The sequence below is a fragment of the Vombatus ursinus genome, unplaced genomic scaffold (assembly GCF_900497805.2).
Source record: "Vombatus ursinus unplaced genomic scaffold, bare-nosed wombat genome assembly UNPS02004573.1, whole genome shotgun sequence".
NCBI classification, from domain to species: domain Eukaryota; kingdom Metazoa; phylum Chordata; class Mammalia; order Diprotodontia; family Vombatidae; genus Vombatus; species Vombatus ursinus.
In genome coordinates, this window is record NW_020944351.1 from 2,265,928 (window position 1) to 2,293,851 (window position 27,924).

The following is a 27,924-nucleotide window of genomic DNA, read 5'->3' on the forward strand; positions in this document are numbered from 1 at the left end:
CAGCTCCCTCTCCCTTACAGTCTAGATTAATTTATCAGAGTATTGTTGTTTTGCCCCAGTAGAATATATGATTCCTTGAGGGCAGGAACTATTGTTCAGTTTTTCTTTGTATCTCTTGCACCTGGTGCTTAGTAGGCATTTAATGAATGAATGAATGATGCTTCCTCTTGCTCACACTGTTCCCTTTGCCTAAAATGTCTTCTCCCTGCGCCCCCCCCCCCACATCTGTTGATTTCCCACCTATCATTAAAGCTTGACTCAAATACTACTTCTATAAGGAAGCCCTCCCTGATCCTCCCTGGGACTAATGGCTTTCCCCATCATACCTTACTTACAGAGCACCTGGTTTTGTACCTGGCTTATATGCTTTTCTTGTAACATTGTGTTAACATTACTTTCTCTGGTGTCCTATTATCCCTACTAGACTAGATATTCCATGAGGGCAAGGAAACATGTCTTATCTAAACACTGTATCTCTCTCAGTGCCCAGTAGACAGAACTATAACTAGCTGAAATTGTGTCTAGGACAAACTAATTTTGTTGTGGTAAGGGAGCAACTATCCCTCTGAGAGTCCTGGGAGAGAGATGCCACAGCAATGGGAACGGGAGTAAAGGCCAATGTAGAGAGGGAGAGAAGTCCCCCGCTACTCCTGCCCCATACTTTAGCACCAGGGCATAAAGCCCCATTTGCTCTATGATGATACTTGGAAAACTTTTGTGGACTTTAACTGAATCAGCAACAAGAAGGGGGAAGGACTATTCCCCCTCCATCCTCAAACATCAAGGTTGGTCAGCAACCACAAGGAGGGGGAAGGGAGAATGGAGTCCATCCTGATGGCACTGTGCCCACTGCAAACCTCACCAGACTTATTCCAGGCTGCATTTCACTGGGTCTAATTTCTGGATCATAGCCCATGTAGCCCTCCTGTACCTCACCTCCACAAAGCAGAATTCTGCATAAGATGGGATCACCTCAGCCTTTAACTGGAGATACCAGAAAGCCCTCATTTGAATGTTGCCTCCTCACCTGGAGGCTGGCTTCCCCCAGAACCCAGGGGATGGATATTCTTGGCACAGCCCCAAGGGTAGCGTGCTCTTCTCAAAGAGGGGTAAATCTGGCAAGAGAAGGGATTATTCTAATCCCATTTGAATGGCCTTAAAAGGAAATCAAAATTGCTGTTGTTAAATTCCAATTAGGAGTGTTTAAGAAAAAAAAACCATTAATACTGTTTATAAAGGGAGGCAGGGGTGGCTTCTGTGTTCCTTCTATAACTCTAACTTGTAAGAAACAATTCCCCATTTCTGACTCAGTTCACCTCCATATCCACTATATTCGATCCATCAAAAAGTATTTCCCGACCTTGTAGTGTGTGCTCAGGCCTGTGCTAAGCAAGCACTGTGGGGGGACCAGAAGAAAACTCCCACTCTGTGGTGCTTCAACTTTTACAAAGTGCTTTTGTCTGGTCTCTCATTTGGTCCTCACAACAACCCTGGGAGGTGGGTAATGAAAGGGTTCTCAAGGAGAGGGTCCAGGAAGGTCAGTAACTTGCCCAAGGCTAGTAAAGATCTTTCCCCAGTCAGGACTTGAAGCCCAGTTTCTTAATGCCAGTCACACCAATTGCCATTTCTATAGTGCTTTCAAATCTGCTAAACACTCTCCCCTTGACCACTCTGTGAGGCAAGCAATGCAAACAGAATTATCCCCATTTTACACAGGAGGCAAATAAGCTAACAAATTTAGTAAGTGCTGGAGCCAGGATTTCACCTTAGGTCCTCTGCCTCCAGAGGATCACAGCAGTCCCCAGGTATCATCCCTGCCCTTATAATCTAGCTAATGACCAGCCTGATTTGCATGAACACACTTTCCAGTGCCTTGCCCATAGTAGATGCTTAGTAAATGGCAGCTGGATTGCTTTTGCAAAGGAGAAAAGACTATAGGGCTATAGTTAAGTGGTCTATATGCAGTGTGATGGTGGTCCTTTGATATTTCAACAGACACATGCTCTCATTAAGCCAAACATTGGTAAAGTGGCTACTATGGCCAAAGTTCTGTGCTTTCCACACAGTCGTGACTTTAATTGTACAGCCCCTCCATGCCTTCTCCATTTCTGCATCTCGTTGTTTGTATACTCTCATATCTGCTCCAGGTGAGCCCCCCCACAAAGTCCCTGGAGGCCTTCCTCTAGAGCTCTTGGCCTTAAGCCCCTACCAAGGGCACAGAAGAGCTAGTAATCTTGCTACATGACCAGTCCACCTTATTTTCTGGGTATCCACTTCTTTGATAGTATCCTTTATGCAGCTTCTCCTACACAGCTCTCCACTAAAATCCTTCTCCCATACCTCACTGCAATGGGAGGGTGGCCCTGTATTCTCAGAAGTTAAATCAGGAGTTACTTTGCTGGCAAGGTTTCAAGTAAAGTCCTCAGCAACAGATTGCATCTCCTTTGGGAGGATGATGGGGACACACGCATCCCCGGTAGATTAGCCAGAGTAACCCATGAAACAGTGTGGTGGTGGTGATAATTTTCTTGTTGTTGTGTTCCACTCTTTGTGACCCCATTTGAGTTTTCTTTGACACAGATCCTGGAATGGTTTGTCATTTCCTTCACCAGCTTATGAGTAAACAGGCAAATAGGGTGAAGCGACTTGCCCAGAGTCACAGAGCTAGAAGTGTCTAAGGCCAGCTTTGAACTCAGGAAGAGGAGTCTTCCTGACTTCTGGCGGGGCACTCCATCCACTGCAGAGCCACCTAGCTGCCCGATCACACTTTAAAGATGCCTGCCACAGACTTTCAGTAACCCAGTGCAGGAAGTAGTATGAGGGTTATCCTCATTTTTTAAAATGAGGCAACAGACACTCTGCAAGGGGCTGTAACTTGTCCAATGTTTCCCAGATAGCAAGTACTTTTTAGAGTGGGGATGAGGAAGACAGAAGCACAGAGGGAACCTTCCAGGTTGCAAACCTGGGTGACTGGAAGGATATTTGTTCCCTCAATGGAAATAGGGAAGTTTAGAGGAGTGGGATAGGTTTAGGGGAGAAAATGAGAAATTATATTTTGGACATGTTGAACTTAAGATGCCGATGGGCCATCAAGGTGGAACATGTAACAGTAAGAACATGAAGGAAAAAAAATGAGAGCTCAGTCTATAGAGGTAGAGGTCATTGCTGAGAGATGATAGTTGAACCTATGGGAGCCAATGAGATCATCGAGAGATGAGGGCCAAAGACAGGGCCCCACAGTCACCCATGCATAGTGGGGAGGGCATAAACAATGATACAGGCAAAAGGTAAGGAGGAGTCAGGTAAGAGAATCAGGAGTGAAGTGTCACAAAACCTAGGGAGAAGGGAGTATTAAGGAAGAAGGGGAGGGTGGGGTCAACAATGTCAAGTGCTATAGAAGAGGTCGAGAAGCATGACGGTTGAGAAAAGGCCATTGAGTCGGGTCAATACAAAATTGCTGGTAACCTTGGAGAGAGCAGTTTCAGTTGAGTGGTAAGGTCAGAAGTCAGATGAAAAGGGTTGAGGAGTGAGTGGGAAAGAGGAAATAGAGGCAATGAGTGTAAAAAGTTTATTCTTAGAAGTCTGACTGTAGAAGTGAAGAAAGATAAGATGGTGGTTGAGAATTGAGGACAATATGTAATTCAACTATTTAACTATAGGCTTAAGATTAGGACAGGAAGAAAGTATGGCCAGGGCATGGGTGATGGCTTGGGAAGGTGCAGTGTGGTTGAGTAACTGGGGATGATGAATTGGTTTAAGAGGAGTATGAGGTACAATGCCAGTTCAATGCCATATTGTTCTCAACTCTTCAATGTAGACTCTTCACCAGTGTAGATAGCAGTCTATCCACATCTCCCTACTGTGGCTTTCTCTAAGTCCTTCACAGTTTCCCTGCTCCTACAATGTGCAGGAGGCTTTCATCTGCTTCTTTTAATATTTCAAGGAACAATTTAGCTCCCCTGCTGCCCATCTATCGTCCTTCACTCTCCTGTGACCAGCCTTGTCCTTGATGTTTCTTACACATGCCCTCGATGATCTTTTTTATACCACTTCTCATGCAAGTTATAATATGGCTCAGCTGCCTTCTATGGGGAGAGCCATGTATATTTGTAACCAAACGGCTTCTGTTTTGTCATTTAACAGATAGCACGAGCGTTTTTTGCTTTCCATGATTACTATTAAGCAGCCCACCCACTTTAATGCTCTTCACTCATTGGCCAAGCAAAATCATAGAATCATAGATTTAGAACTAGAAAAAACCCATGAGCCTATCTAGTCAACTCCCTCCTTAGAGAAATAATGGAGGATCTAGGATCCAGGGACATAAGTGACTTGCCCAAGGTCACTCAGTTAACAAGAAGTAGAATGAAAATTCAATACCAGGCCCTGTGATGTCACATCTGACACTGATTCACAAAGAAGGTTCTTAACCAACAGGGCTTTGAGAATTGCTGGGGCTACCTTGGATGGTAATTGGGCAGCTGCTCAATGTAAGTAAGGGGGGACCGAGGTGGAAGTATTGGGGCCCCAGCACCCTTGGGCCTATAAGTATCTCCCTATCCCTGAGAGTATCCATGCAGAGAAGCTGAGTGATCACTGGACAGGGATTCCAGCTCCAATACTGGCTGAACTAGATCATCTCTACAGTCATTCTCAAGTATGAGAACCTAGGGTTTTACAAACCTACCTGAGAGTCAGGAGTCATGGCAATGTCATATAACAGGCATTTAACGTGGGAGAGAGGTCCTGTGTTTTCCCAGGCTGGCCACTTTTCATGGAAGTGAGGTCACCTCATTGAGGGTAGTGAGGATTCAAATGAGGCACCTTATAGAGTTAGTCGAGACCCTTAGATACAACAAGGCTGTTAGAGTAGAAAGGGCACTAGCTTTGACCCAGGGAGGTTAAGGGCTTTGCCTGGGACGAAATAACTATTCAAAGTACTAACCAGGATTCAAACCCAGATCTTATTTGAAGAACTGTGCTCATTCACCTACACTGTAGCACCTCCATTTCAACAGATATGCAGAAGGAAGAGCTCAAACTCTGAAGAAAGACCTGGACTTCAGTTCAAATCCATGTTCTACAACTGACTACCTGGGTGGGCCAGGCCATGTCACTCGGCCTTCTTGGGAAAAAAGGAAAGGGTGGGGCGTGATGGCCTCTGAGGTCCCTTGCAGCCCTAAATCTCTTAAGATTTGACCTGATGGCACATCCAATTTCAACTCATACCCACTTGGACTGTCACTGAATTCTACAGTAAAGTCACATGCCTCCCCCCAATGTGTGAAAGGTGGGGTTAGAGTCGCCCTCAGTGGCAAAAGCGAGGATGAGAGGAGAGGAAGGGAGACTCCTGAAAGCACTCGGAATTGGAAAAGGAGGCAACACGCCGGGCAGAGCAATGCCAATGGCTTCTCAGAGTTGTTTGCTCAAGCCTTGGTTAGTCATGGTTTTCTTTTGGCAGGCACAAAAGCACAGTTGAACTTGGTCGCCCACATTAAGAGATGTAACACGCCCACAGGCTGGTGACGAAGCCCTCTCTTGTTTGTCACAGAATTGAAGAATCCGAGACCTTGACAGCTGGCAGGAAGCTTGGGGGCCATCTAGTCCAGCCCCCTCATTTTACCGAGGACAAAACTGGGCTGCACATAGCAACAGTGCCATCCATGCCCAAGGTCAGCGAGGGGCTAGGCCTCAAACTCAGGGCTTCTGCCTCCAAGCCCAGCATGCCCTCTCCTATAAACATGCTGCCAATAAGAAAGCCCAGGTGCCTATTTTTGTAAACTGGACTTTTCCAGGGCCAGAGCCAAGCAGGGCTGGAGCCTCTCCCTGCCCTTTTCCCCTTGAAGGAGAGGGCTGGACTGTTGTTGCATGATTGAAAATCGGGCCTGCTCTCAAATGTGCCCAACCAAAGAGGGATCCTGTCGGGCAAACTAAGATGCAAAAACACTGGATGTTAGTTTCAATGCCCTCGGGAGGGGGGGGTCATGTTGAAACCAGTCTATGAACCTCCAGCAGACCAAAGGGGCATTTTCCAAGTTGCTTCAGGTCCACACCAGGATTTCCTACCTACAGGCTTAAAAGGAGGGAGAAAGGAAGGAGGTGCCCTTGGTGGTGAAGACCAGTAGCCAGAGGACTCTGTCAATAAGGCAAGTACTTCTGAGCAGCCACAGATAGGAATCGAGAGGTTTGGAATGTAGGGTAGGGTGCCAACCAACACTGAGATGCTGTCCTGTCTCATCTACTGGGCATGAAGTGGAATTGGCAGAATTGCTTAAGCCCTGGGTGCTAATCATAGGTTAGAGGGAGCTCAAAGGGAGAGGAGCTCAAGAGGACTGGGTTCAAGTCTTGCCTTGACCCTGAGCAAATCACTTTCCTCTTTCTGAGCCTCTGCTTTGACTACTATAAAATGGTGATAACAACAGATGGACCAGCTCCTGCAGGAAGATGGGAGGAAGCTAAGAGACAATGGTGGCTTAGTTGGATTGAGGAAAGAAAGCTACCCTAGGTTAAACCTTAAAGCCCTCTCTGAATGAGGTAACCTGTTTTCTTGAGGCACCCTTAACCCTAACCTCATATCTCTCCCCCATCCACCCATAACCAATCACCTTTATGGCCTTCAGATCCACACAATGGGAGAACTGCAAAGGTACCTCAGAAGTAGAGCCCAGCACCACTCAGGAGCCTGAATATGCCACTTATTACCCAGGTGACTGTGGGCAGGTCACTTCCCCTCCCTGGGCTTCAGTGTCTAATGTGGGCATTGGACTAGGTAGCCCCTGAAGACCCTTTTACCTCTAAATCTATGACCCTATCATCCCGGCACACCACCCTGTCTCTTCGGTTTGTAAAGAATGTAAAATTGCCCTGTAGGTTTCACATGTTAACATCTCTAGAACCAACTGGAAGCTCGACGTGGAAAACCCCTGTATGGTGGTATTATCCTGTTACTATATTAAGGCCCGGATTGAAGCCATCTGCTGGTGTGGGCTTGGCAAGGAATAAACCACTATGCTTGGCTCCCCCCACCACCTCCACCTACCCCCCACTGGCATCTCAATTGCAGCTCAGCTTCCTGGGCTGCCCTGTGAAGGGGGCCCATCAGTGCAGGCGGGTGGGGCAGCCATGCTACCCTCTTTGATCAGGAGGCCTTGGCTTCCTATTATGTGCCTGCAAGCCAGGTGTCCTTTTAAGGGCCCCAAAGCCTGTGGTCTGCCAGGCTAAGATCTTTCCTCCTGGTGACTCTGAGCCTGCTGGAATCTGGGGGCACAGGGAAGGGAAAGAGGGGAAGAGACGTGGCTTCTCCACCACCAACTTTTTCATGTGCAGAATGAGAATGTGGGGATAGTAGAAAAAGCCCAAGATTCTTTTAGGGCCCTCTCCAAGTTCTGCCACATAATACTTATGTGACCTTGGGTAAGTCACTTAATGATAAGGCCTGGGCAATCTAAAATGAGGAGGTTAGAGTAGATGACCTCTGAAGTCCCTTCCAGCTGTCCCTTCCTATGATACCAAGTGTGGTTATCCAAAGGGTAACCAAAATCTCTTTCTTACCTAGTTTTATATCTTCTAGATTGGGTTAGCTTCAGGTACAAGGGGATGGTAAAGAGGAGAGACTCCCACACTAATGGTGGATGTGACCAAGACCTTGCCTTATGTGACTGTACTGTCAGCTCCACTCTGGCAGCCATGTTGGTTTCTGTGTGGAGGATGCTGGCAGTGGCTTGCAGTGAGATGACATGGTACCAAAAAATGATGGTTCCCATTTGGAGACACTTCAAGGGTTACAAAGCCCTCCTTCACACAGTGAGAGAGAGCCAGACTTGAGGACAGTGTGGTGTAGGGGAAAGGACACTGGATTTGGAAACAGAAGACCTGGGTTCAAATTCTGGCTCTGACATTTAATAGCTGTGTGATATTGGGTAAGTCAATTGGCTTCTCTGGCCCTCAGTTACTTTGTCTATAAAATTATGAGGTCAGCTTGATAATCACTTGGCTACCTTGCAGCTGTAAATCCTCTCTTTGTCCAACCCTGTCAGCACTGCAAGGGACTTTATAAATCATGGTGTGGGAGACCCAGGCTCCAGTGCCTTCTCTGCTACTTTCTAACTGTGACCTTGGGCAGGTGCTTTGCCTTCTCTGAGCCTTGGTTGCTTCATCTGTAAAATGAGGGTGTTGGGCTAAGTTCCGTCTAGATTTTGAGTCTCTTATCCTTTCTGAGGGATCCATTCCAACCTCCTTCATTGTGCAGACAAGAGAGAATTCCAAAAAGGGAAATGACTTGGCCAGTGTCACACTTATTTCATTTGTAGAGGAGCCAGGGCTAAAACTGGGGTCTCTTGACTCCAAGTCTGTATTATCTCTGCTTTATGGTCTCCTGGGAAAAGCACACTGGCACAGTGGAATCAGAGGATGTGGGTGCATATCATACCTGCCACTACCTACGAATCCTGGGGAAAAGTCCCTGAACCTCTCTGGGCCTCAGTTTCCTCATCTAAAAAATTCAGGATTCATACTAGCTGATGTCTGTTGCCCCTTATCTCTAGCTGATCCCTAGTGCCCCCCCCTGCAACTGCCAGAGATGGTAAGTAAATTCAACTCTCTGCTAATGGAGTCAAAAGCTAGAATCCCAGAATGTCTACACTGAAAGAGACTTTGGAGAGCATCTAGTCTAATCCACTTTATTCATGGGTAAACTGAGGTCCAGATTGCTTTGACATGCTCCAGGTCACTAGTGACACGACAGCCAGTCCAAGAACAGAAGCGAGGGTTGCAGATTCCTAGTCCTGAGCTCCTTTCCCTACCTCACTGTTGACATGGACCCCACTGGAAGGCTTGGATAAACTCTTCATGTGTATCAGCAACTTTTCACCCCCAAACCACCAGCAAGCCTTAATGAGTAGCTCTTGGTAGAAGATTAGCCAATCTTCAACCCAGAAGCCAAGAAGGGCAGACACAGCCTGAAGGCTGGCTATGAAATTAGTGTGGGTTGGTGGGACCACCCTCCTCCGGGTGGAGTCAAACAGATTATAAACAGAAATGGATTTTTGGGTTCAGCAGGAACACTTCCTTGCAGGCCAAAAGATTCTCTTTGACAATCAGCCACACGTTAGAAACATTTTCTCTGTGTTTTACAATATGCACTTAATAGAACAAAGCTATGTTCTGGAAAATCAGTCACCAAGAACCCCCAATAGGGCAGGCAGCTTAAAAAGAAAAAGCTTTGTGGTGGTTCTCCTAATCTCGGGAGATCCAAATGAGTTCCTTAAGGATGGTTGGTCTGTTGCAAGGGTTAAGGGTTTGTTTTTTGTTTTTGTTATTTTTATTCCCATTGGATGATTCCAGGGTTTAGCCCCCTTGCTTGCTGTGTGACCTGGAGCAAGACAATGCCACTCGCTGGGCCTCATCTTCTTTTTCAGTAAAATGAGGGAGTTGGACAAGATGGGTCTCCAAGTCCCTTCCAGCTACTCCAGATTATGCTTCTGAGTGTTTGTTTCCCTCACATCTTGCCTCATCCCATGTTCAGGGTCGGTCAGCAGTCTTGGTACTCAGCCCTAACACCACCCACCACCCAACCAATTAATTCCCTGTACTACGCCATTACATGTTTTCTCCCATACTGCCTCACTGCCTCCAAGGCAATGGCTGTCCTTCGACTTCCCTTCCATCTCCACCAAAGGACTATGTGTAACAAAAGCACTGTGGCATGATGGGAACAGCACTAGAATGTGGAAACCTGGGCTCAAATCCTGGTTTCAACCATTACTGGCTCTGCAACATGGGACAAGTACCTTCCCCTCTATGAGCCTCAGTTTCCTCCTCTGTAACATGGAGTTAATACTACTCCTTTTATCATCTACTTCACAGGGTTATTATTGGATATATACTACCTCTTTAAAACTACTTTGTATTTATTCTGTTTATATTCTATGTGTTACATGTATATTACATACACATATATGCTTCTATACACTTGCCATCTACCCCCATTCAAATGTAAGCTCTGTATAAGCAGGGATTGTGACATTGTTTGTATTTCTATCCCCAGTGCCTAAGCAAGTGTCTCTGGTGCTTAATAAATGTTTGTTGATTGATTCATTGTAAACAGCATGGCAGTGCTGGATAGCCCTGGGAACTTGAAGGCAAAGACCTGGATTCACATCTTGCTTCATATCCTTAAGAGATAAGTGATCCTGGTCCAATCACTTCAAGTCCAGTTTACTTTTTTCTATTTGATTTTATTATTTTTCAATTGACAAAGATCTATTTTCTCTCCCTACTAACTACCTCCAAATTGAAAAAGGGAAAAACAAAACCCTTGCAATAAATATGTATAACCAGGCAAAATGCTGCCTTTGTCCAAAAATAAAGGTCTCATTCTGCACCTTGAGTCCATCACCTCCCGAACAGCATTTGGGTGACATGGTTCTACACTGGTCCTCTGGAATCATGGTTGGTCACTGAATTATTCAACATCCTTAAGTCTTAAAGTTATCTTTAGAATGTTGTTGCTACTGTAAAAATAGCTCTTCTGATTCTGCTCTCTTTGATTTGTATCAGTTCACACAAATCATCTCAGTTTTTTCTGAATTGATCCCTGTTCTCATTTCTGTGGGCACAATAGTATTCCATTACATTCATTCTCAGTTTCTTCATCCATAAAATGGGAATGATAATACTAGCACCTCTTTCACAGGGTTATTGTGAAAATCAAATGAGATTATGTATGTAAAACACTTAGCAAACCCTAAATCACAGAAGTGTGAGCTGCTATCATCATCGTCATCATCATTACACCTTAAATCAAGAGACACAGGAATCATTTCTCTGTGCAGCAAGGATCTCTAGAGCTGTTTGATCACTGGGTTTCTCTGTCATTTGGAGCTAGAATGGCAGCTGCTTACTAGACCTCAATGTGTTGGCCTTCTCCTTCTCTGCTTCATTGGGAAAACAGGATTCATGGTTCTGTACTGCACAGAACTAGCTTGAAGAACCAGAGGCTCAGAGAAGCGGTGCTGGTTTGCCCAAGGTCACACAGCAACTTAGTAACAGAGGCTGGGTCTCCTGACTCCATTTATCAAGGGTCTATCTATCTACGCTCACCTACGTGTGCTTCCTCAGACAGGGCTCTCCATCTCCTGCATTCCTTTTGTCCCTGCTGTGCTCCCTTCTCATCTTAGAGACTCAGCTCAGCCCTCACCTCCCACAGGCTGCTGGTACCTTCTCTTCTGAGACCACCTCCCATCTAATCCATATGTACGTTGTACAGACCTAGTTGACATGTTTTCTCCCCCGTGAGACTGGGAACTCTTTGAAGGCAGGGACTGAATTTCCTTTGTATCCCACGGGCATATAATCAGTGCTTTTTGATTTGTTCTAAAGAGCAGGATGTAGTCGGGTCTGTGGAAGGACATAGTAGCTGAAGACCAATGGGAAAGCTGGTCAGGAAGACCAGCAAAGAGGCTGCTCCTTCTCTAAGGGAGAAGTGACGGGGCATGAACTAAGATGGTGACCCTTTGCATAGAGAGAGGGGATAAACAAGAGCCAATGATAAGCCAACGTTTCTAGAGCACCTACTGTGCGCCAGGCACTGTGCTAAGCGCTTTACAATTATTGTCTCATCTGGTCCTCACAACAACTCTGGAAGGTAGGTGCTATTGTTAGCCCAATATTACAGATGAGGAAACTGAGGCAGACAATGGTTAAAAGTGATTTGCCCGGGGTCACACAGCCAGTAAGTTTTTGAGGTAGGATTTGAACTCCGGTCTTCCTGATTCCAGGCCCAGCACTTTAACCACTGTACCACCTCACTGATGAATAGAAGAGAGATTGTAGAGACAGAAGAATTAATTAGCAGCTAACTGGATGTAGTGGTGGGAGAGAATCAAGAATAAAGGAGGAATCCAAGGTTGTGAACTTTAATAAACGGAAGAAGGGTGGTGCCTATAGCAGAAATCAGGAAATGAGGGTAGAGGGGGGAGTTTTCAGGGAAGATGGGTTCTACTTTGAACCTACTGACTTTAAGACACCTCTGACACATCCAGCAAGCAGCTGAAGGGGAGGACTAGAAAACAGATTTGGGAGTCATCTGCACAGAGAACATAGTTGAACCTAATGGAAGCTGATGAGATCACCAAAAGAAAGAGTATATAAAGAGACTGGAGGACAAAGACTGGGGCTAGTTAGAAGATAGGGCGTGGATGGTAATCTAATAAGGGAAACGCACATAGATCCATCAATCGAGCTCAAGATCTCTATCTCTCTATACATATATCACTATCTCTCTCCATAGAGATATAGATGTATATATATATATATATATATAGAGAGAGAGAGAGAGAGAGAGAGAGAGAGAGAGAGAGAGAGAGTGAGAGATACATATATAGAGAGGTAGAGATAGAGAGAAAGATATAGATAGAGAGACAGAGAGATATCAGGAAAGTAGAGAACCAGGACAGAGCAGGGCCATGAAAACCCAAGGAAAAAAGAATCCCCAGGAAGACAGTGTAGTCAAGTGCATCAAGTGCATAGAGAGGTCAAGAAGGAGGAGCACTAAGAGAAGGCCACTGGATTTAGCAACTACAAAAGTCACTGGGGGAGAAGCTGGGGGGAGAGAGGGCAGAGGTAGATTGATCTCAGTCAAATGGGAGAATTGGATGCCAGATTGCAAAGGGTTGATATAATTATAGCTAGCAAATAAAAATAATAGCATTTATATAGGACTTTAAGATTTGCAAAGTACTTTACAAATATTATCTCATTTTATCTTCACAACAACCCTAGGAGGTAAATGCTAGTATTATTTCCAATTTCCGGATGAAGAAACAGAGGCAGGATCTGAAATCAGGTCTTCCTGACTCTAAGTCCTGTGCTCTATAAACTCCTTGAAGAAGGAGGGAGAATGACATAGGGGTTTGTAATAATTGATAACAGTATCTGGATGGAGTGCACATTGAAAGAGGAGAGGGTGCTAAGTGATGGAGTCCCAAAGGAGGTCTGGAGGAAATGGGGAGGAACAAAGAATGTATTCAGTCTTCCTCCTGCCTCAGTGTGTCAGATAGCATGAGAGAACATGTACCCAGTCCTTTGTTGGGGGTGGGGTGTGGCTAGTGATGGCCAGGTGTCCATGACTGTGAGAATGGGAGATGTATGAGAGGAATAGGGTTAAAGAAGAAGGGAGGTAGAGAGGGTACAGTAGAAGGACAGGGATGAGGTTGGAGATGGGAGTTTTCACCTAGAAAGTTTTTGATTCTGAATATGAAGGATTTGGAGAAGAGGATAAATTTATTAGGAACAGGATTCTTACACTCTTCCTAGTAACTGTAACTCAGTTCCAAAATCCAAATGGAATGGTGATTTGATGGTCCTTCCTGGAGAGGAGTGGTGTGTGTGGGGCTATGTGTGTGTGTGTGTGTGTGTGTGTGAGAGAGAGAGAGAGAGAGATCATCCTGTGAAACCCCCTCATTTTTAACAGGTGGGTAAACTGAGGCCCAGAGAGGTTCAGTGACTAGTCCAATCAAAGAGGTGACATGTAGCAGTACCAGGATTTTAACCCAGGACCTTTGACTCCAAATCCTGGTGGAGTATCTAGGTTTGAGTCCCATCTCCAACACCTACTAGCTGTTTGTGGGTAAAGTCACTTCCCCTCATCTGTAAAATGGGAACCCTAATATCTCTAGTATGTGCATCACAGGGTGACTGTATTGTCACTATGTGCTACCTCTGTATCCCACTCTAAGGAAGCCTGCCTTGGGGCTTTTCTGAATGGGAGTTTGGGCTCCTGGGTGCCCAGGCAGAGGCCCAATTAGCAGAATTGGAGGTCAATTGGTTCTCGTCTGATCAGCGGAGTGTGGCTGGGCCTCTCTTTTAGTTCTCTGTCCATTTGACGTGCTTCAGTGAGGACCTTTACTCAGGTTTCTTTAGTTTCCGCATCAGGTGGGAATCCTCATTAAGAAACAGGAGCAATCTTTTTTAAATTAGAACCAAGCATTCCTCCCCACCCCCAACCCAAGTGTGCTTCCAAGACCCTCTATTAAAAACTAAGGGTGATTATTTTCATTTTAGCAACAGGGGATTTTTGCTCACACTGCTCCCTGTGTCTGGGAGGCCCTCCTTCCCCCTCATCACTTTTTAAATTCCTACCCATCCTTTAAAGACCAATTCAGATGTCACCTCCTTTAGGAAGACTTCTTTGAATCCACTCTTGCCTCCCTCCCCTGCCCTGGCCCTATGGGTAATGGTTGCCATGTTGTATATGATAGTGATTGATCTATGTTATGTCTAATTCTTCTATGAGTTCTGTGAGGGCAGAGATGGTGTTAATATTAGCTAAACTTTGCATCTTCCTCTTCACCTAGCACAGTGTTTTGCTTATGGAAGGTACTTTCGAAATTCGTATTGAATTGGAACTGTACCTAGGTCATGAATAATAACAATATCTCACAGTTCTGTAGCACCTGAAGGTGGACCACACCCTTTCTTTATCCATGCTGTCGAATCAATACCTAATAACGATCTTGTGCCGCATGTGCTCTTCTCATCTCCACTGAAAGATGAAGGCACTGAGGCCCCCAGAGCCTAAATGCCTACACAGCTTGGAAGTGGCAGAAGTGGCATTGGAATGAAGGTCTTCCTGAGCCCAAATACAGTGCTCTGCCACATCCCACTGTCTCTCATGATGGGCGTGATGCCTAGGAACTGAGCCTGTCATAACTGAATGCCCTTTAAAAATATGAAAGTTCTACCACAAACAAGGAGGTATGGGGGCAGCAGGTCTGGGGCTCTGGGGCTATAAGGCCTTGGATGGGTCCAGACTTCATCAAAGTGAGGTCAGCGAGGTCTTTCCTTGGAACTCTCCAGGGTCCTAGATTGCCTCTTCTTGAAGTTGTCTGTGACTCAGTAGGCCAGAGCCTTGTATCCATGTCTGACCTACTGTCTTGACCCTTGTTCTCCTTATTTCAGACTATTATTGATACACCTAACCTGACCTTAGGCACCTTTTCCCAGGACATGTCCTCCCCATGCCAGAGAACAAAAATTCAAGTCCAAGGACTTCTGCAACTCTTTGTCAAAGGGCAACAGGAGATTTACCCCCCTCTTTTCCATGTAAATTATGATCCTCATTAGTTTCCACAAGCACATTGATTGTCTTGGTGGCTAAAATGGGTCCATGATAAGGCCCTTGTTGGCTGAGTAAAGTGGAAAACACAATTGGGAAGGGACTGCATGGGGCCAAGGAAAGGGAATGATAGCTCTGAACCAACAACATCCACAGGAATGATACACATACAAAAGGAGAATTCCAGATAACATGACAAGATCAGAAGCATTAGCTCTTCCCCAACCCTTTCACTAGTCATAAAATGCTAATCAAAGCCCTCCTCCTCCAACCAAGAATAAGGAGGGGGAAAACAAGAACAGAAAATGCAGAGAGCAGCCTTTGGGGGGGGGGGAGAAATTTTAACTAGAGCCTAAGCACACAAAGAAATTATAAATAAATACAAAAAGAAGTAAACATTAAATATATCCTTTCTTTACCATAACACAATAAAACTAGTAATTCATACAGACCTAAATGGAGTGATATACTGAACAATGAGTGGGTCAAATAAATCATAGAAAAAATTATGTAAAGCCACATGCCAACATTTTGGAGATACAACTAAAGTAATCATAGGAAAAAAATCTATCTCAGAAAACATATCAACAAGTTAACCCCAAAAAGCACAAAAGAAAGAACTTATGGAGATCAGAGGAGAGAAAAAAATCAAAAGAAAAAGACGATAGAAATAGCCAAGAGTTTTTCTGAATACTAACAAAACTGATAAGCCATTAGCTAACCTGATCAAAAAAGGAGGAAAATCAAAAAGAATGAGGTGAATTCACCACAAAGAGGAAATAAAAATAAATGACTGCTTATCTACAAAACTATAAAGTCCTCAAGTTAATAAAATTAGAAATGGAAACCCTAAATAAACCCAAAAAGAAAAATAGAACAAGTCATAAATGAAGTACCAAAGGGAGAGGGTGGAGAAATAGTCTAGGTCAATGTACTAGTAAATTCTTTCAAATATTAAAAGAGAAATTAATACCTATGCTACAAAAATTATTCTTAACTGAAAATGAAGGCACTGGAATAAGATGCCTTTACCAGACAAGTATTATCCTGATACCCAAACTAAGGAAGGATTCAAGTAAAGAAAGAACAATAAACTAAACTCACTATTGCATATTGAGGAAATTTTCAAAATAAAATCTTAGCAAAGAGACTACAGCAATATAACCAAGAAATTACTCACTTAGCACCAAGTTGGAGTTATACCAGGTATGCAAGGATGGTTCAATATTAAGAAAACAATGCCTATAATTAACAATATTTTAAAATTTCACAATCATCTCAAGAGGATCAGAAAAAAAGCCTTTGACAAAACAAAACATTCACACATATTAAAGAGTCTAAAAAGCATAGGCACAGAAGACCCTTCTTTAATATGAACAAAAATATGTTTAAAGACAAGAGCTAGTATTATTTCCAAAGGTGAAACAATGGAAGCTGTCCCAATTACTCCTGGAGAAAAACAAGTATGTTCCTCTCCCCACAGTATTTTATATCATTCTAGAAAATCTAGTTTTACAAATATGACAGGAGGACACATGATCAGAGCTTGAAAGCTGGAAGGAACCTTGGAGATTGCTTAGGCCACCCTCTTCACTGTACAGATAAGGAAACAGAGACCTAAATAGGTAAAAGATGACTTTCCTAAAATAACCCAGGTACAAAGATTCAAAGCTCAGTCCTCTGATTCCTGCCTGGGCTCTTTCTACTACAGTAAAGTCAAAGCACAGGCATTGGCAAAGGATATAAATTATCCCTACTTTCAAATGACATGTAGATTTGCTTAGTTAATGCCAGAAAATCTGAAGAAATCTAAAACACCTACGTGAGGGTATGGATACAGTGCAGGATCTGTAGTTGGGAAGACCTGAATTCAAATCCAGCCTAAGATACTTACTATCTGTGAGACCTTAGGAAATTTACTTAACCTCTGTCTCAGTTTCCTCATCTGTAAAATGGGTATAATAAGAGCATACACCTCCCAGCATATACATGTGTTGTGAAGATAAAATAATATTTCTAAAGTGCTTTGCAAAATTTAAATGCTATGCATAGGCTAGCCATTATTATTAATCAAGACAATTAATACCATCAGAAAAGCTACAAGATACAAAATAAATCCACAACAATCAACATTTACATATAGTGCTTACAAAACATCTTATCGCTGAACAGCAAGATACTCTGGACATCTATAAATACAATCACAAAACACTCTTGACACTATGCCCACGACATTTAAAAAGCCTTTACACAAATACAATGCAGTTGGACTAAGAAGAGAAGTTGTGAATTGGAAGAAGCTTTTATGTCAAATATTTAAGAGAAGTCTGAAACCTATGGGTTATATACAGATAGTTTTGTATTGATTTTCTATATGAGACTGAGAGGTATTCTCCAGCAGGTCAAAAGATACGGAAATAGCTTTTAGAAGAAGAAATATAAAAAAAATCTAAATCACGAATAGTAAGAGGAATGTAAATAAAACAACTCTACTGATTAAATAAAATCCTGGCAAAACCACTGTATATAAACAAATAAATATATATCTAAAAATTATTCACATGATCAAGTTGGATTTATACCAGGGATGCAAGGATGTTTGAACACTGGGAAAAACAATCAGCATAATAAATATACAGATGTGTTGATTTCCCTATGTAAGACTTAGAGTCATCCTCTGATAAGTCTAAAGATATAAACAAACAGCTTTTAGAAGATGAAATGTGAAAGAAAATGTTCCATATCACTAATAGTAAAAGGAAATGAAACAACTCTAATGAATATAGATTCAAAATTTTTAAATAAAATCTTGGCAAAAAAAAAAACAAACTACAGCAATATATCCAAAAAATTATTCAACATGATCAAGTTTATACTTAGGATTTACACTGAAGAACCAAGGATGTTGGAACATTAGAAAAACAACCAACATCATTAATCTTCTTAAAAAATAAAACCATCCAAAACCAGATGATTATACCAATAGGTGCCAAAAAAGTTTTTGACAAAGTAAAACCTTCATTTATGCTAAAAACCCTACAAAGCATAGGCACAGTAAGGACTTTTTTTTTTTGACATTTTTTAATATGATAAAAAATCTAAACCCAAAAGCTAGCATTATATACAAGAGGGAAAGCATAAGATTTCCAATGAATATGAAAATAAAGCAGGGCTGCCCCCTCCTTTGCCTTCTGTTATCTGCTATAATTCTAAAATTGCTAGCAATAATATTAGAGAAAAAAAAGAAGTTAAATAAAGAAATTAAAAGTATGCAAGAGATAAAAAGCTATCCCTATTTTCTGATGACATAATGGTTTACTTGGTTTGTTAGCTGATTATTTAAGTTTTCTAAGTGAGTCAATTAATAGCTTAAGTAAAGTAACAGGATCCAAAATAAATGTACAAAAATTACCAACTTTTCTATCAAGCAATAACAAAAGGATATGGTAGAAAGGAAAATTACATTAAAAATAGCTACCAAAATCCATAAAATATCTGGGAGTCAGTCTATCAAGGCACACACTACTACTAATACCTAGCATTTATATAGGGCTTTAAGAATTATAGGGTGGCTAGCTGGTGCTGGGCCTGGAGTCAGGAAGACTCATCTTCCTGAGTTCAAATCTGGTCTCAAACACTTACTAGCTGTGTGACCATGGGCAAGTCACTTAACACCATTTGCTTCAGTTTCCTCATCTGTAAAATGAGCTGGAGAAGGAAATGGTAAACTACTCTAGTATCTTTGACAAGAAAACCCCAAATGCAGTCATGAAGAGTCAGACACAACTGAAAAACAAATGAATGCTAAGGATTGCAAAATACTTTACATACATCATCTTATTTGAATCTCACAATAACTTCGTGAATTAAGTGTTATTATCATCCCTGTTTTAGTTTTGTAGATGAGATAATTGAAGCGAAAAGAAGTTAAGTGACTTGCTCAGGGTCACATAGCTAGTAAGTGTCTGATGCAGCATTCAAACTCAGGTCTTTCTAATTCCAACCAATCAATAAGCTCTCTCTGTTAATCAATCAATAAATAAATATTAAGCACCTACTATATTCCAGACATTGTGCTAAGTGATGGGGATACAAAAAGAGACAAAAATTGCCTCTGCCCTCAAAGAGCTCACAATCTAATAGTAGAGACAGCATGTAAACAAATATAAATATAATATAAATACAAACAAGTTATAGCTTGATGAATGGGAAACAATTAATAGAAGAAAAGTGTTAGAATTAAGAGGGGTTAGGAAAGGCTTGCTGAAAAGATGGGATTTTAGTTGGAAAAGTAAGTCAGGAAGGCCAGTAAGTGAAGTTGAGAAGAGAGAGCTTTCCAGACATGGGGGATAGCCCAAAGCCAAGAGACAAGAGCGTCTTATTTGTGGAACATCCAGGAGACCAGTGGCACATTGCAGGGAGTAAGGTGTAAAAAGACTGGAAAAGTAGGAGGAGGGTAGGTCATGAAGGGCTTTGATCCTAGAGGTAATAAGGAGCCACTGGAGTTTATTGAATAGGAGGTGGCATGGTCAGACCTAAGCTGTAGGAAAATCACTCTAGTGTCTGAATGGCAGATGGATTGGAGAGGGGACAGACCTGACGGAAGCAAACTCACCCTCAGGCTATTGCAATAGTCCAGGTGAGAGGCGATGAGGGCCTGCACCAGGGTGGGGACAGTGTCAGAGGAAAGGGGCATGTTCGAGAGATGATGCAAAGGTGAAATCAACAGGATGTGTTGCCTTGGCAACAGATTGGATATGGCATGTATGAGATAGGGAGGAGTCAAGAAATGAACTTGAGGGACCAAGAGGATGCCCCTTTGCAGTAATAGAGAAGGTGGAACAGGAGGTTTAGAAAGAAAGCTAATGAGGTCTGTTTTGGACATGTTGAGTTGAAGGTGTCTACCGGCCCTCTAGTTCACATGTCTGGAAGGCAGTTGGAGATGGGAGACTGGAAGTCAGCGGAGAGATTGGGGCAGGAAAGATAGATTTGAGAATCATCAGCACAGAATTGGTTATTAAATCCATGGGAGCTGATGAATCATCAAGTGAAGTAGTATAGAGGGAGAAGAGGGGCCCAGGACAAAACCCTGAGGGCCACCTTCAGTTAGAGGGCATGATCTGGAAGATGATCCAGCAAAGGAGACTGAGAAGGAACATTTTCAGTAGTATACTGAACTTTCAAGGTGATATTTTATTGAGCTTGAAAAAATAATAAAATTCAAGTCAACAAAAAAGGCAAAAAGATAGCCCCTCCCCTGAGGGCACACTCTAATGGGAGAAACAACATGAGAACTAGGAAGATACAAAATGTAGAAAGAGGAGATAATCCTAATTCTATAGTTGAAATCTCTTCCACCTAACCCTAAATGTGCGAGCTGAACATGGATATGCCACCTAAATATTAAAGCTCATTAAAAAAGAGAACAAGATGAGATAGCTTTCACAACTCTGGCTAAGGATGGCAGGTGGGAGGAGAATTATCAGCCAAGAAAGGGATAGAGGTGATCACAATCGATGGGAAAAAAAACTATAGCAGAAAATAGCGCTAATAGGGTCTCATACTCCAAATATGAGTGTCCCAAAAGACTTTTTCTGACACCTTGTATATAGGCTATTCACATAAATATCTGAACAGTTATGAAAAGAAGAACTGCAGACCATTAACGACTATGTGTGAAAGATTGCTTAGTAAGAGAAATGTAAACCAAAATAACAATAATGACAGGTAGCATTTATATAGGGCTTTAAGGTTTGCAAAGTGCTTTACAAATATTGTCTCATTTGACCCTCACAACAATCTTGGAAGGCAGGTACTATTATATATAATCCCTATTTTACAAATAAGGAAACTGAAATAGGTAGGATAACACAGCTAATAAGTGTCCGAGGTGGGATTTGAACTCAAAGCTTTTTTCTCTAGTCTAGGTCAAATTCCCTCTCTACTGGGCCACCTGAGCTGCCTTTAAATCAAAACATCTCAGATTTCACTTCACATCCAGCAAACAGACAAATATGACAAAAGATGGGAAGAGTCAATGTTTGGGAATTGTGGAAACAGGCATACTAATATACTCTTGGTGGAGTTGTGAATTTGTCCAAATATTCTGGAAGGCAATTTGAAATGGAGCAATCCATTGAGACCAAAATATTGAGACCCTTTGACCCAGAGATCCCACTGTCAGGTGGGCTACACCAAAATAAGGGTATCCCAAGGTATACATACCAAGAAAGTCAAAGATAGAAAGGTCCACACACACCAAACTAGTCATAGAATTCTAGTTATTTTGCAGTAGGAAATAACTGGAAATAAAATCTATGCCCATCAACTGAAGAATGGCTCAATAAGTTTTGGCATATGAGTGCAATAAAATATTATTGCACCACATGAAATGATGAAGATGAAAACTACCAAAAAGATGGGAAGACATAAAAACTTAGGCTAAAAGAAGTAAGCAAGGGGCAGCTCGGTGGCACAGTAGATAGAGTCAGGAGGACCTGAGTTCAAATCCAGCCTCAGAAACATGATACTTCCTAGCTGTGTGACCCTAGGCAAATCACTTAACCCCAAATGCCTCACTCCAAAAAAATTAAATTAAAAAAAAGTAAGCAAAACCAGGAAAACAATAAGCATAATGACCACCACTATACTAACCATTGTCAACAACAACAACAAAAGAGCCAAACTGAGTGCTGTGTAATCATAATGAACAAGGTTGGACACCTCCCCCAAAAAAATATGAGAATATACCTCCCTCCCTTCTTTGCAGGAAGAATATGGGTGTGGAACACAGTCAGATTCAGTTGTTCTGTTGTTTAGTTTTGTTAAGCTGATTTGTTTTCCTCTTTCTTTTTTTTAAAGGAATAGATCTCTAAGTGGGTGAAGACATTTTTGGAAACAAGTGATATAAAAACAAATATATGAATAACAATATTTTAAACAGCTCACGAATCAACAAGCCTGATCCAAAATGCAAGCAGTCAGTGTTGGAGAGGTTGTTGAAAGAAACTGGTCTGACCATTTTTAAAAACAATTTGCCATTATGTGGGGAGAAATTCACTATACTGTTCATAGCCTTTGATGCAGTGGTCCTACTTCTGGGCATATATTCCAAGGAGGGCAAAGACAGGTCCAATACAGACAAAAATATTCAGAGTACTAACTATGGAAGGAAAAAAGACTGAGAACAAAATGGGTGTTCATTCATTAGGAATGTTATTTTGCTAAAAGAAATGAAGAATATAAGGAATTTAGAGAAACTCTGTAAGGCTTGTCTGAAGTGATGGAGGAGAGAATGCAGAACCAAAAGAACATGCACACCATCGCTCTAGTGACATAAGTGATAACAGAAAATGGCAAGCTACCAGAAAGTATAATGACTAATATTCTTCTCAAAGAATGGATCATGAAACATGCCTCTCTCCTCTCTTTTCCTTTATACTAGTGGCTGCTAAATCTATGTGATACTGATTGTGGCTCCTCAGTACTTGAACTCCTTTGGTCTGCTAGCAATATTTGTCTTTGACCTGGAAGCTCTGGATTTTGGCTATATTTTTCTTGGCAGTTTTTATTTGGCATTTCTTTCAGGAATCGACCAGCAGATTCTTTCTATTTTCATTTTGCCCTCTGGTTCTAAGAGATCCAGGCAATTTTATTTTAAGACTTCTTGAAAGATGATAAGTCTCTTGATTTTGGTCATGGCTTTATGATAGTCCAATTATTTTTAAATTCTCTTGATCTATTTTCCAGGTTGTATTTGCTATGAGATTTTTTTTTTCAATTTTTCTTTTTTTTTTTCAGCCTTTTGACTTCATTTTGTTAAATCTTCTTATCTCATGAAGTCATTTATTTCTATTTAGTCCATTCTAATTTTCAGAGAGTGTTTTGCTTGGGCAAGGTTTTGCACCTCTTATGCCAAGATGTTAATTCTCTTTAGAATTCCTTTCTCCACAGATCACATTTATTTTCTAATTTTTTCCTCTAGTCTTCTCATTTCATTTATAAAATCATTTTAGCTCTTCTGAAAGAAACCTCTTGCTTCATTCATCACTTCCAGGAATTCTAGTTAAACTTGTGCCAAAGCTGTTTTTTTTTCTTTGAGGCTTTGCTGGTAGATGTTTTGGTGCCATTCTCTTCTTGGTCTGTTTCTTGGGTGTCTCTGTCACTATAATAGCTCCTTATTGTGGGGCTTTTTTGTTTGTTTGCTTGCTTGCTTATTCTTCTTGCTTATTTCCTGACTTTGTACGTTGTGTTAGGGCCAGTGTTGAGGTCAGAGACACACAGCTGCTGCTTCCTTCTATACTTGCTCCATACTCGGTACAAAGCCTAGAGCCTGTGACTTCATTCTACTCTCTACCACCACTTGTAGATGTGGGTCACCTTCTCTGAATACTGTTGATCTCTGACACAACACTGAGTAGGGACAGAAGTGCCTGTTGGCAACCGTTCTTGCTCCCTGCACAAGATGATGTGCCAGACCTGAGACCTCTTCTTTCCCTGGTGCTCATCTAATACCTGTGCTGAAGGCCCCAGGGCATGCACGTGGCCATACTCAGTCCCCAGTATCAATAGACCTCTCTGTCTCCCTTTGCCAACCTGAGCTGGAAATATGACTCAATGTGATTTTTTTTCTTGGATTTCCTGATTATGACTTAGTCTGATTCATTTTATAGTTCTTTGTAAAATAGTTGTAGGGAAGAGTTTTGTTGTACTTCTTCCTGCTATTCTGTCATCTTGACTGGGCTCTACCTCCTTCCTCTCTGTAGAGGTCTCAGGGATACAGAATGTGTTACATGCCATGAGACAAGGTTGTCGTGTTGGCTTGTTTTGTTTAAATGATTTTCTTTCTTGGGCAGATAGGTGGTGGACTAGATAGAGTGCCAGGCCTGGAGTGAGAAAGACCTGAGTTCTAATTCAGCCTCCGACACTTACTACCTGTGTGACCCTGGGCAAGTCACTTAACCTCTGCTTCCTCATTTGTAAAATGGAAATAATAATAGCACCTTCCCTCCCAGGGTTGTTGTGAGGATCAAATGAGAACATAATTGTAAAGCACTTAGCACAGTGCGTGGCACATAGTAAGCACTATATAGATGTTAACTATTATCATTATTATTATTAAGGAGGGGGTTCAAGTAAGAGTGTCATTAAGGCAGTAGTATGCAGCAGTTCATTAAGTAAACTAATCATGGCCAAGTAGGATTTATATCAAGCAAGCGTGCAAGGCTTGATCAACATCAGAGAAATTAAAATTTGTAAAATGACAAAAACTTTTGATATGGTATAATTTGTGATTAAAAATAACAGCTATACAGGAATTTTCCCCTCAACAAAATAAAAAAAAATCTACCATGGAGCAAGAGCCAATATAATATGAAATGGAGAAATGTTAGAAACATTATCACTAAAAATAGACACAAAGCAAGAACTCCTACTCTTGCTGCTTTTATTTGACAAGACATTTCAATGAGATAAGAAAAAGAGAAGATAGATGGTCAAGGCCTTAACATTGGAAGTTAGGTTAAGGTATCATCATTTGCCCATAACACAATAATATAGAAAATCCAACTGCATGAAATTTAAAGAGAAATAAAAATGAGTGCAGTAAAGTAATAGTATTCAGAATTAACCATCCTCATACATATTAACTCCAAATAAAGGACAAGAAAATATAATTAAAAAAAAAGAAATCCTCCAAACTATCAAATATTTGTGTAATAGCCTGCATAGGAATACAAAGGACCTATAAAAAGACTATAAACCTATCATGACTAAACTCAAGAAAGAACTAAATAACTGGAAGGTTATTCAATGTTTACATATGAATCAGTTATACTCCCCAAATTAATGTATATAACCAGCATGATACAAAGATGCATCTCTATGGAATTAGAAAAAAACTAAGCAGGCAAGAGTATCGGGGGTAGGTATGCTGAAAAGTTGACAAAGATGGTCTTATATTCTTAAACTTTGAAATATATCACTAAATGGTTACAATTATTTGATACAGGGCTAGTCATAGAGAAATAGATCAGTGAAATGGAATAGATATACCAAATATATAGCAAAAAATTGCATTCAATAAACCTAGGAAAAATAAAATCCTAGGAAGGGCTTCATTATTTAACAAATCTATATGTTAAAATTGATTTGTAATTATGTGGTAAAGGAATTAGAAACCACGTCTTATGCACTAAAGCCCAGGAAATTCCAGCCAGATGAGAAACCTAAAAAGAAGAAAAGAACATGGAATAAAAGTATTTATCTCAATTGTGAAGGGGATATTTTTTTTTTAATTCAACAACTCATTAGGAAATTATTTGAATTGGAGAATACTTATGGCAAATACAAAAGATAAATTCATTTCCATTTAATTTAATAAGTACTGTATTTATTAAGTGCCTATTATATCCAAGGTACTTTGCAGAGATAAGGAGGGGAAGTATTTCAGATGCCTGTGTAAAGGCTCTGACGCAGAAGAGAAAATGTTGTACCCAAAGAACATCAAGTAGGCCAGTTTGGCTGAAACAGTTTGCATTTATCCTAGAGGAAATAGGGAGTCACTGACACTGCTGGAGCAGAGGAGGGACACAATCATACTTCTGCTTTGAGAATATCTTTTTGGTAATTGTGTGGAGGCCATAGTGGACAGGAGAGAAACTAGTGGCAGGGAAACCATTTAGGACACTGTTGAAAAAGTCCAGGTAAGGAGCAAATGAGGGCCTAAAGCAGGGTAGTGGCTGTGTAGGGAGAGAGATGAGATAAGATGTTGCGGCAGCAGAACTGACAAATTTGGGCAAATGATTGGAGATGGGAGGAGGTGAAGGGGAGGGAAAGAAAAAAGTTGAGAGTGACATGACATCCAGAATATAAGGAACTGGTAACAAGTCAGAGTGATAACCCACAGTGCACGGGGCCTAGATCAGGGATGAGGAACCTGTGGCCTTGAGGCCACAGGTGACCCTCTAGGTTCTCAAGTGGGGCCCTTTGAATCTAAACTTCACAGAACAAATCCCCTTAATAAAAGGATTTGTCCTGTAAAACCTGGACTCAGGCAGAGGGTCACACCCAAGGACCTAGAGGGCCACCAGTGGCCTCGAGGCCGCAGGTTCCCCACCCAAGGAACCCTAGATGTTCAAATGATAAGAATAATTTTCAAATGGGGAAGCACAAATCACAATCACTTGAAAAGTATACTCAACGTCACAAATAATTGAAGAGACAAATTAAAACAATTTAGAGGTATCACCTCATAACCATCAAATTGACAAAAATAAGTAAACACGAGGGGGGGAAATTAGGAGCAATGTGTAGACTAATTCACTACTACTGAAATTGGAAACTTGTAGAATCTTTCAGAAGAAGACTGTATCAATGTGCAGGAAAAGTTATCAAAAAATTGTCCTGCCTGCTGAGCCAACAATTCCATTTTTGGGAATATATTCTGAAAGTGTTACATGAAAAAGAAAAAAAGGAGTTAGTTATCTGTTCCCCATTTCACAGCAGCATTATATGTAATGGGGGGGGGTATAAATGCCCAGCCATCGGGGATAGTTAAATTATGGAACATTAATGTAATTTCTCAAGTATGAGGAATATAAGGAAATACGGAAAGACCTTTATGAAAATAATGCACATTTTTCGAAATCAGAACCAAAGAAAGGAGTACCGTACCCTGGATCTGATGCCAAGGCTAACACTGGATTCCTTCCTTTCTCTTTGCAGAACTGGCATATGACCTGGAAGTGGATGAAGCCCCTTTGAATAAGCAGCTTCTGAACCAGCAAAGCAAAGAAGGCAATAGTGTGAAAAGCCTTGGGTCGGGCAATTCCTTGCTGGGGCTTCTGGCTGGTGTCCTGCTTTATGTGCTTCTTTGTGTTGGCCCACTGACTTAACAGTGCAACTGCCCACCTTCCTGGTACCCTTCTCTTTGTGATGCCCCTTTGCAAAGGCAGTCTCCTCGGGAGCTATCTCTTCTGCCCTGTTCGATTTTGTCCTGTCTTGTCTGTCTGTCATCTGTCTCTTTCCCAAACAGTCAGTGGGAGAGAGACGACGTGTTATGTTTTGTAAAATAAAATGGTATCTTTGCAAGGATGGTGAACATTAGTGGCTGTCTCAGTGCTGTCATTGTACAAAGTACATCACTCCAAGCTATAGCCTGAGGGAACAAAGAGCGTGTGGCCCACATACCTTTTTTCTCTTGAAGGTATGCATGTGTCGAGGTGGGGGATGTCTACAAACATCACCAACTGTCAAGTCCAAACGTGTTGCATATTTTAAAACCTGCTGGAGGGTGGTAGCCACAGGGGTTCCTCTGTTTCTTGATTCTCAGTTCTCTCCCCAGGACAATGGATGTAAGCTCTAAAACCTGCCATTGGGCCCCCATAACTGAATGCCTCCACCGTGGCAGGTCTGGGGTAATCCTGAGAGTCTACATGGGGAGGGGGTGGTAACTATGTAGTGTGGCTTTACTGAGACTTCACTGTCTCTGCCTTAATCCAACTCAACAAACATTCTGTAAACACCTCCCAGTGTGCAGGTCACCGAGTCTGAGACTAGGGGAAGATGGATGGCTGAACAAAGATGTCTGGGAGCTTAGTGTCTAAGAATCACATTGACCAGTGCAAATGCGCCCAGTACCTGCATGTTTTAGCCAAGAGTACTTAATCAGTGATGATTTGCTGAAAATGTTCAGTAAAAGGCAACTGATACAGCAACCAACCAAGCCCCACACAAAATTAGACGGTTTGTAGGCCCTCCAAGTACATCCACCTCCAGCTCCCTCGTTTCTTTTATAGTCAAAAACCATA

At 41.9% G+C, this 27,924-nt stretch overlaps 1 protein-coding gene across 1 annotated transcript in view; it reads left to right on the forward strand.

Moving 5' to 3' along the window:
* GPC3 (glypican 3) overlaps positions 1-27,200 on the forward strand; it is a 686,351-nt gene extending 659,151 nt beyond the window's left edge. Inside the window, 2 exon segments of the mRNA XM_027837815.1 lie at positions 26,840-26,978; positions 26,980-27,200. Coding sequence (XP_027693616.1) covers positions 26,840-26,978; positions 26,980-27,004 — 164 coding nt within the window. The 3' untranslated portion in view covers positions 27,005-27,200.
* Positions 27,201-27,924: the final 724 nt, after the last annotated feature.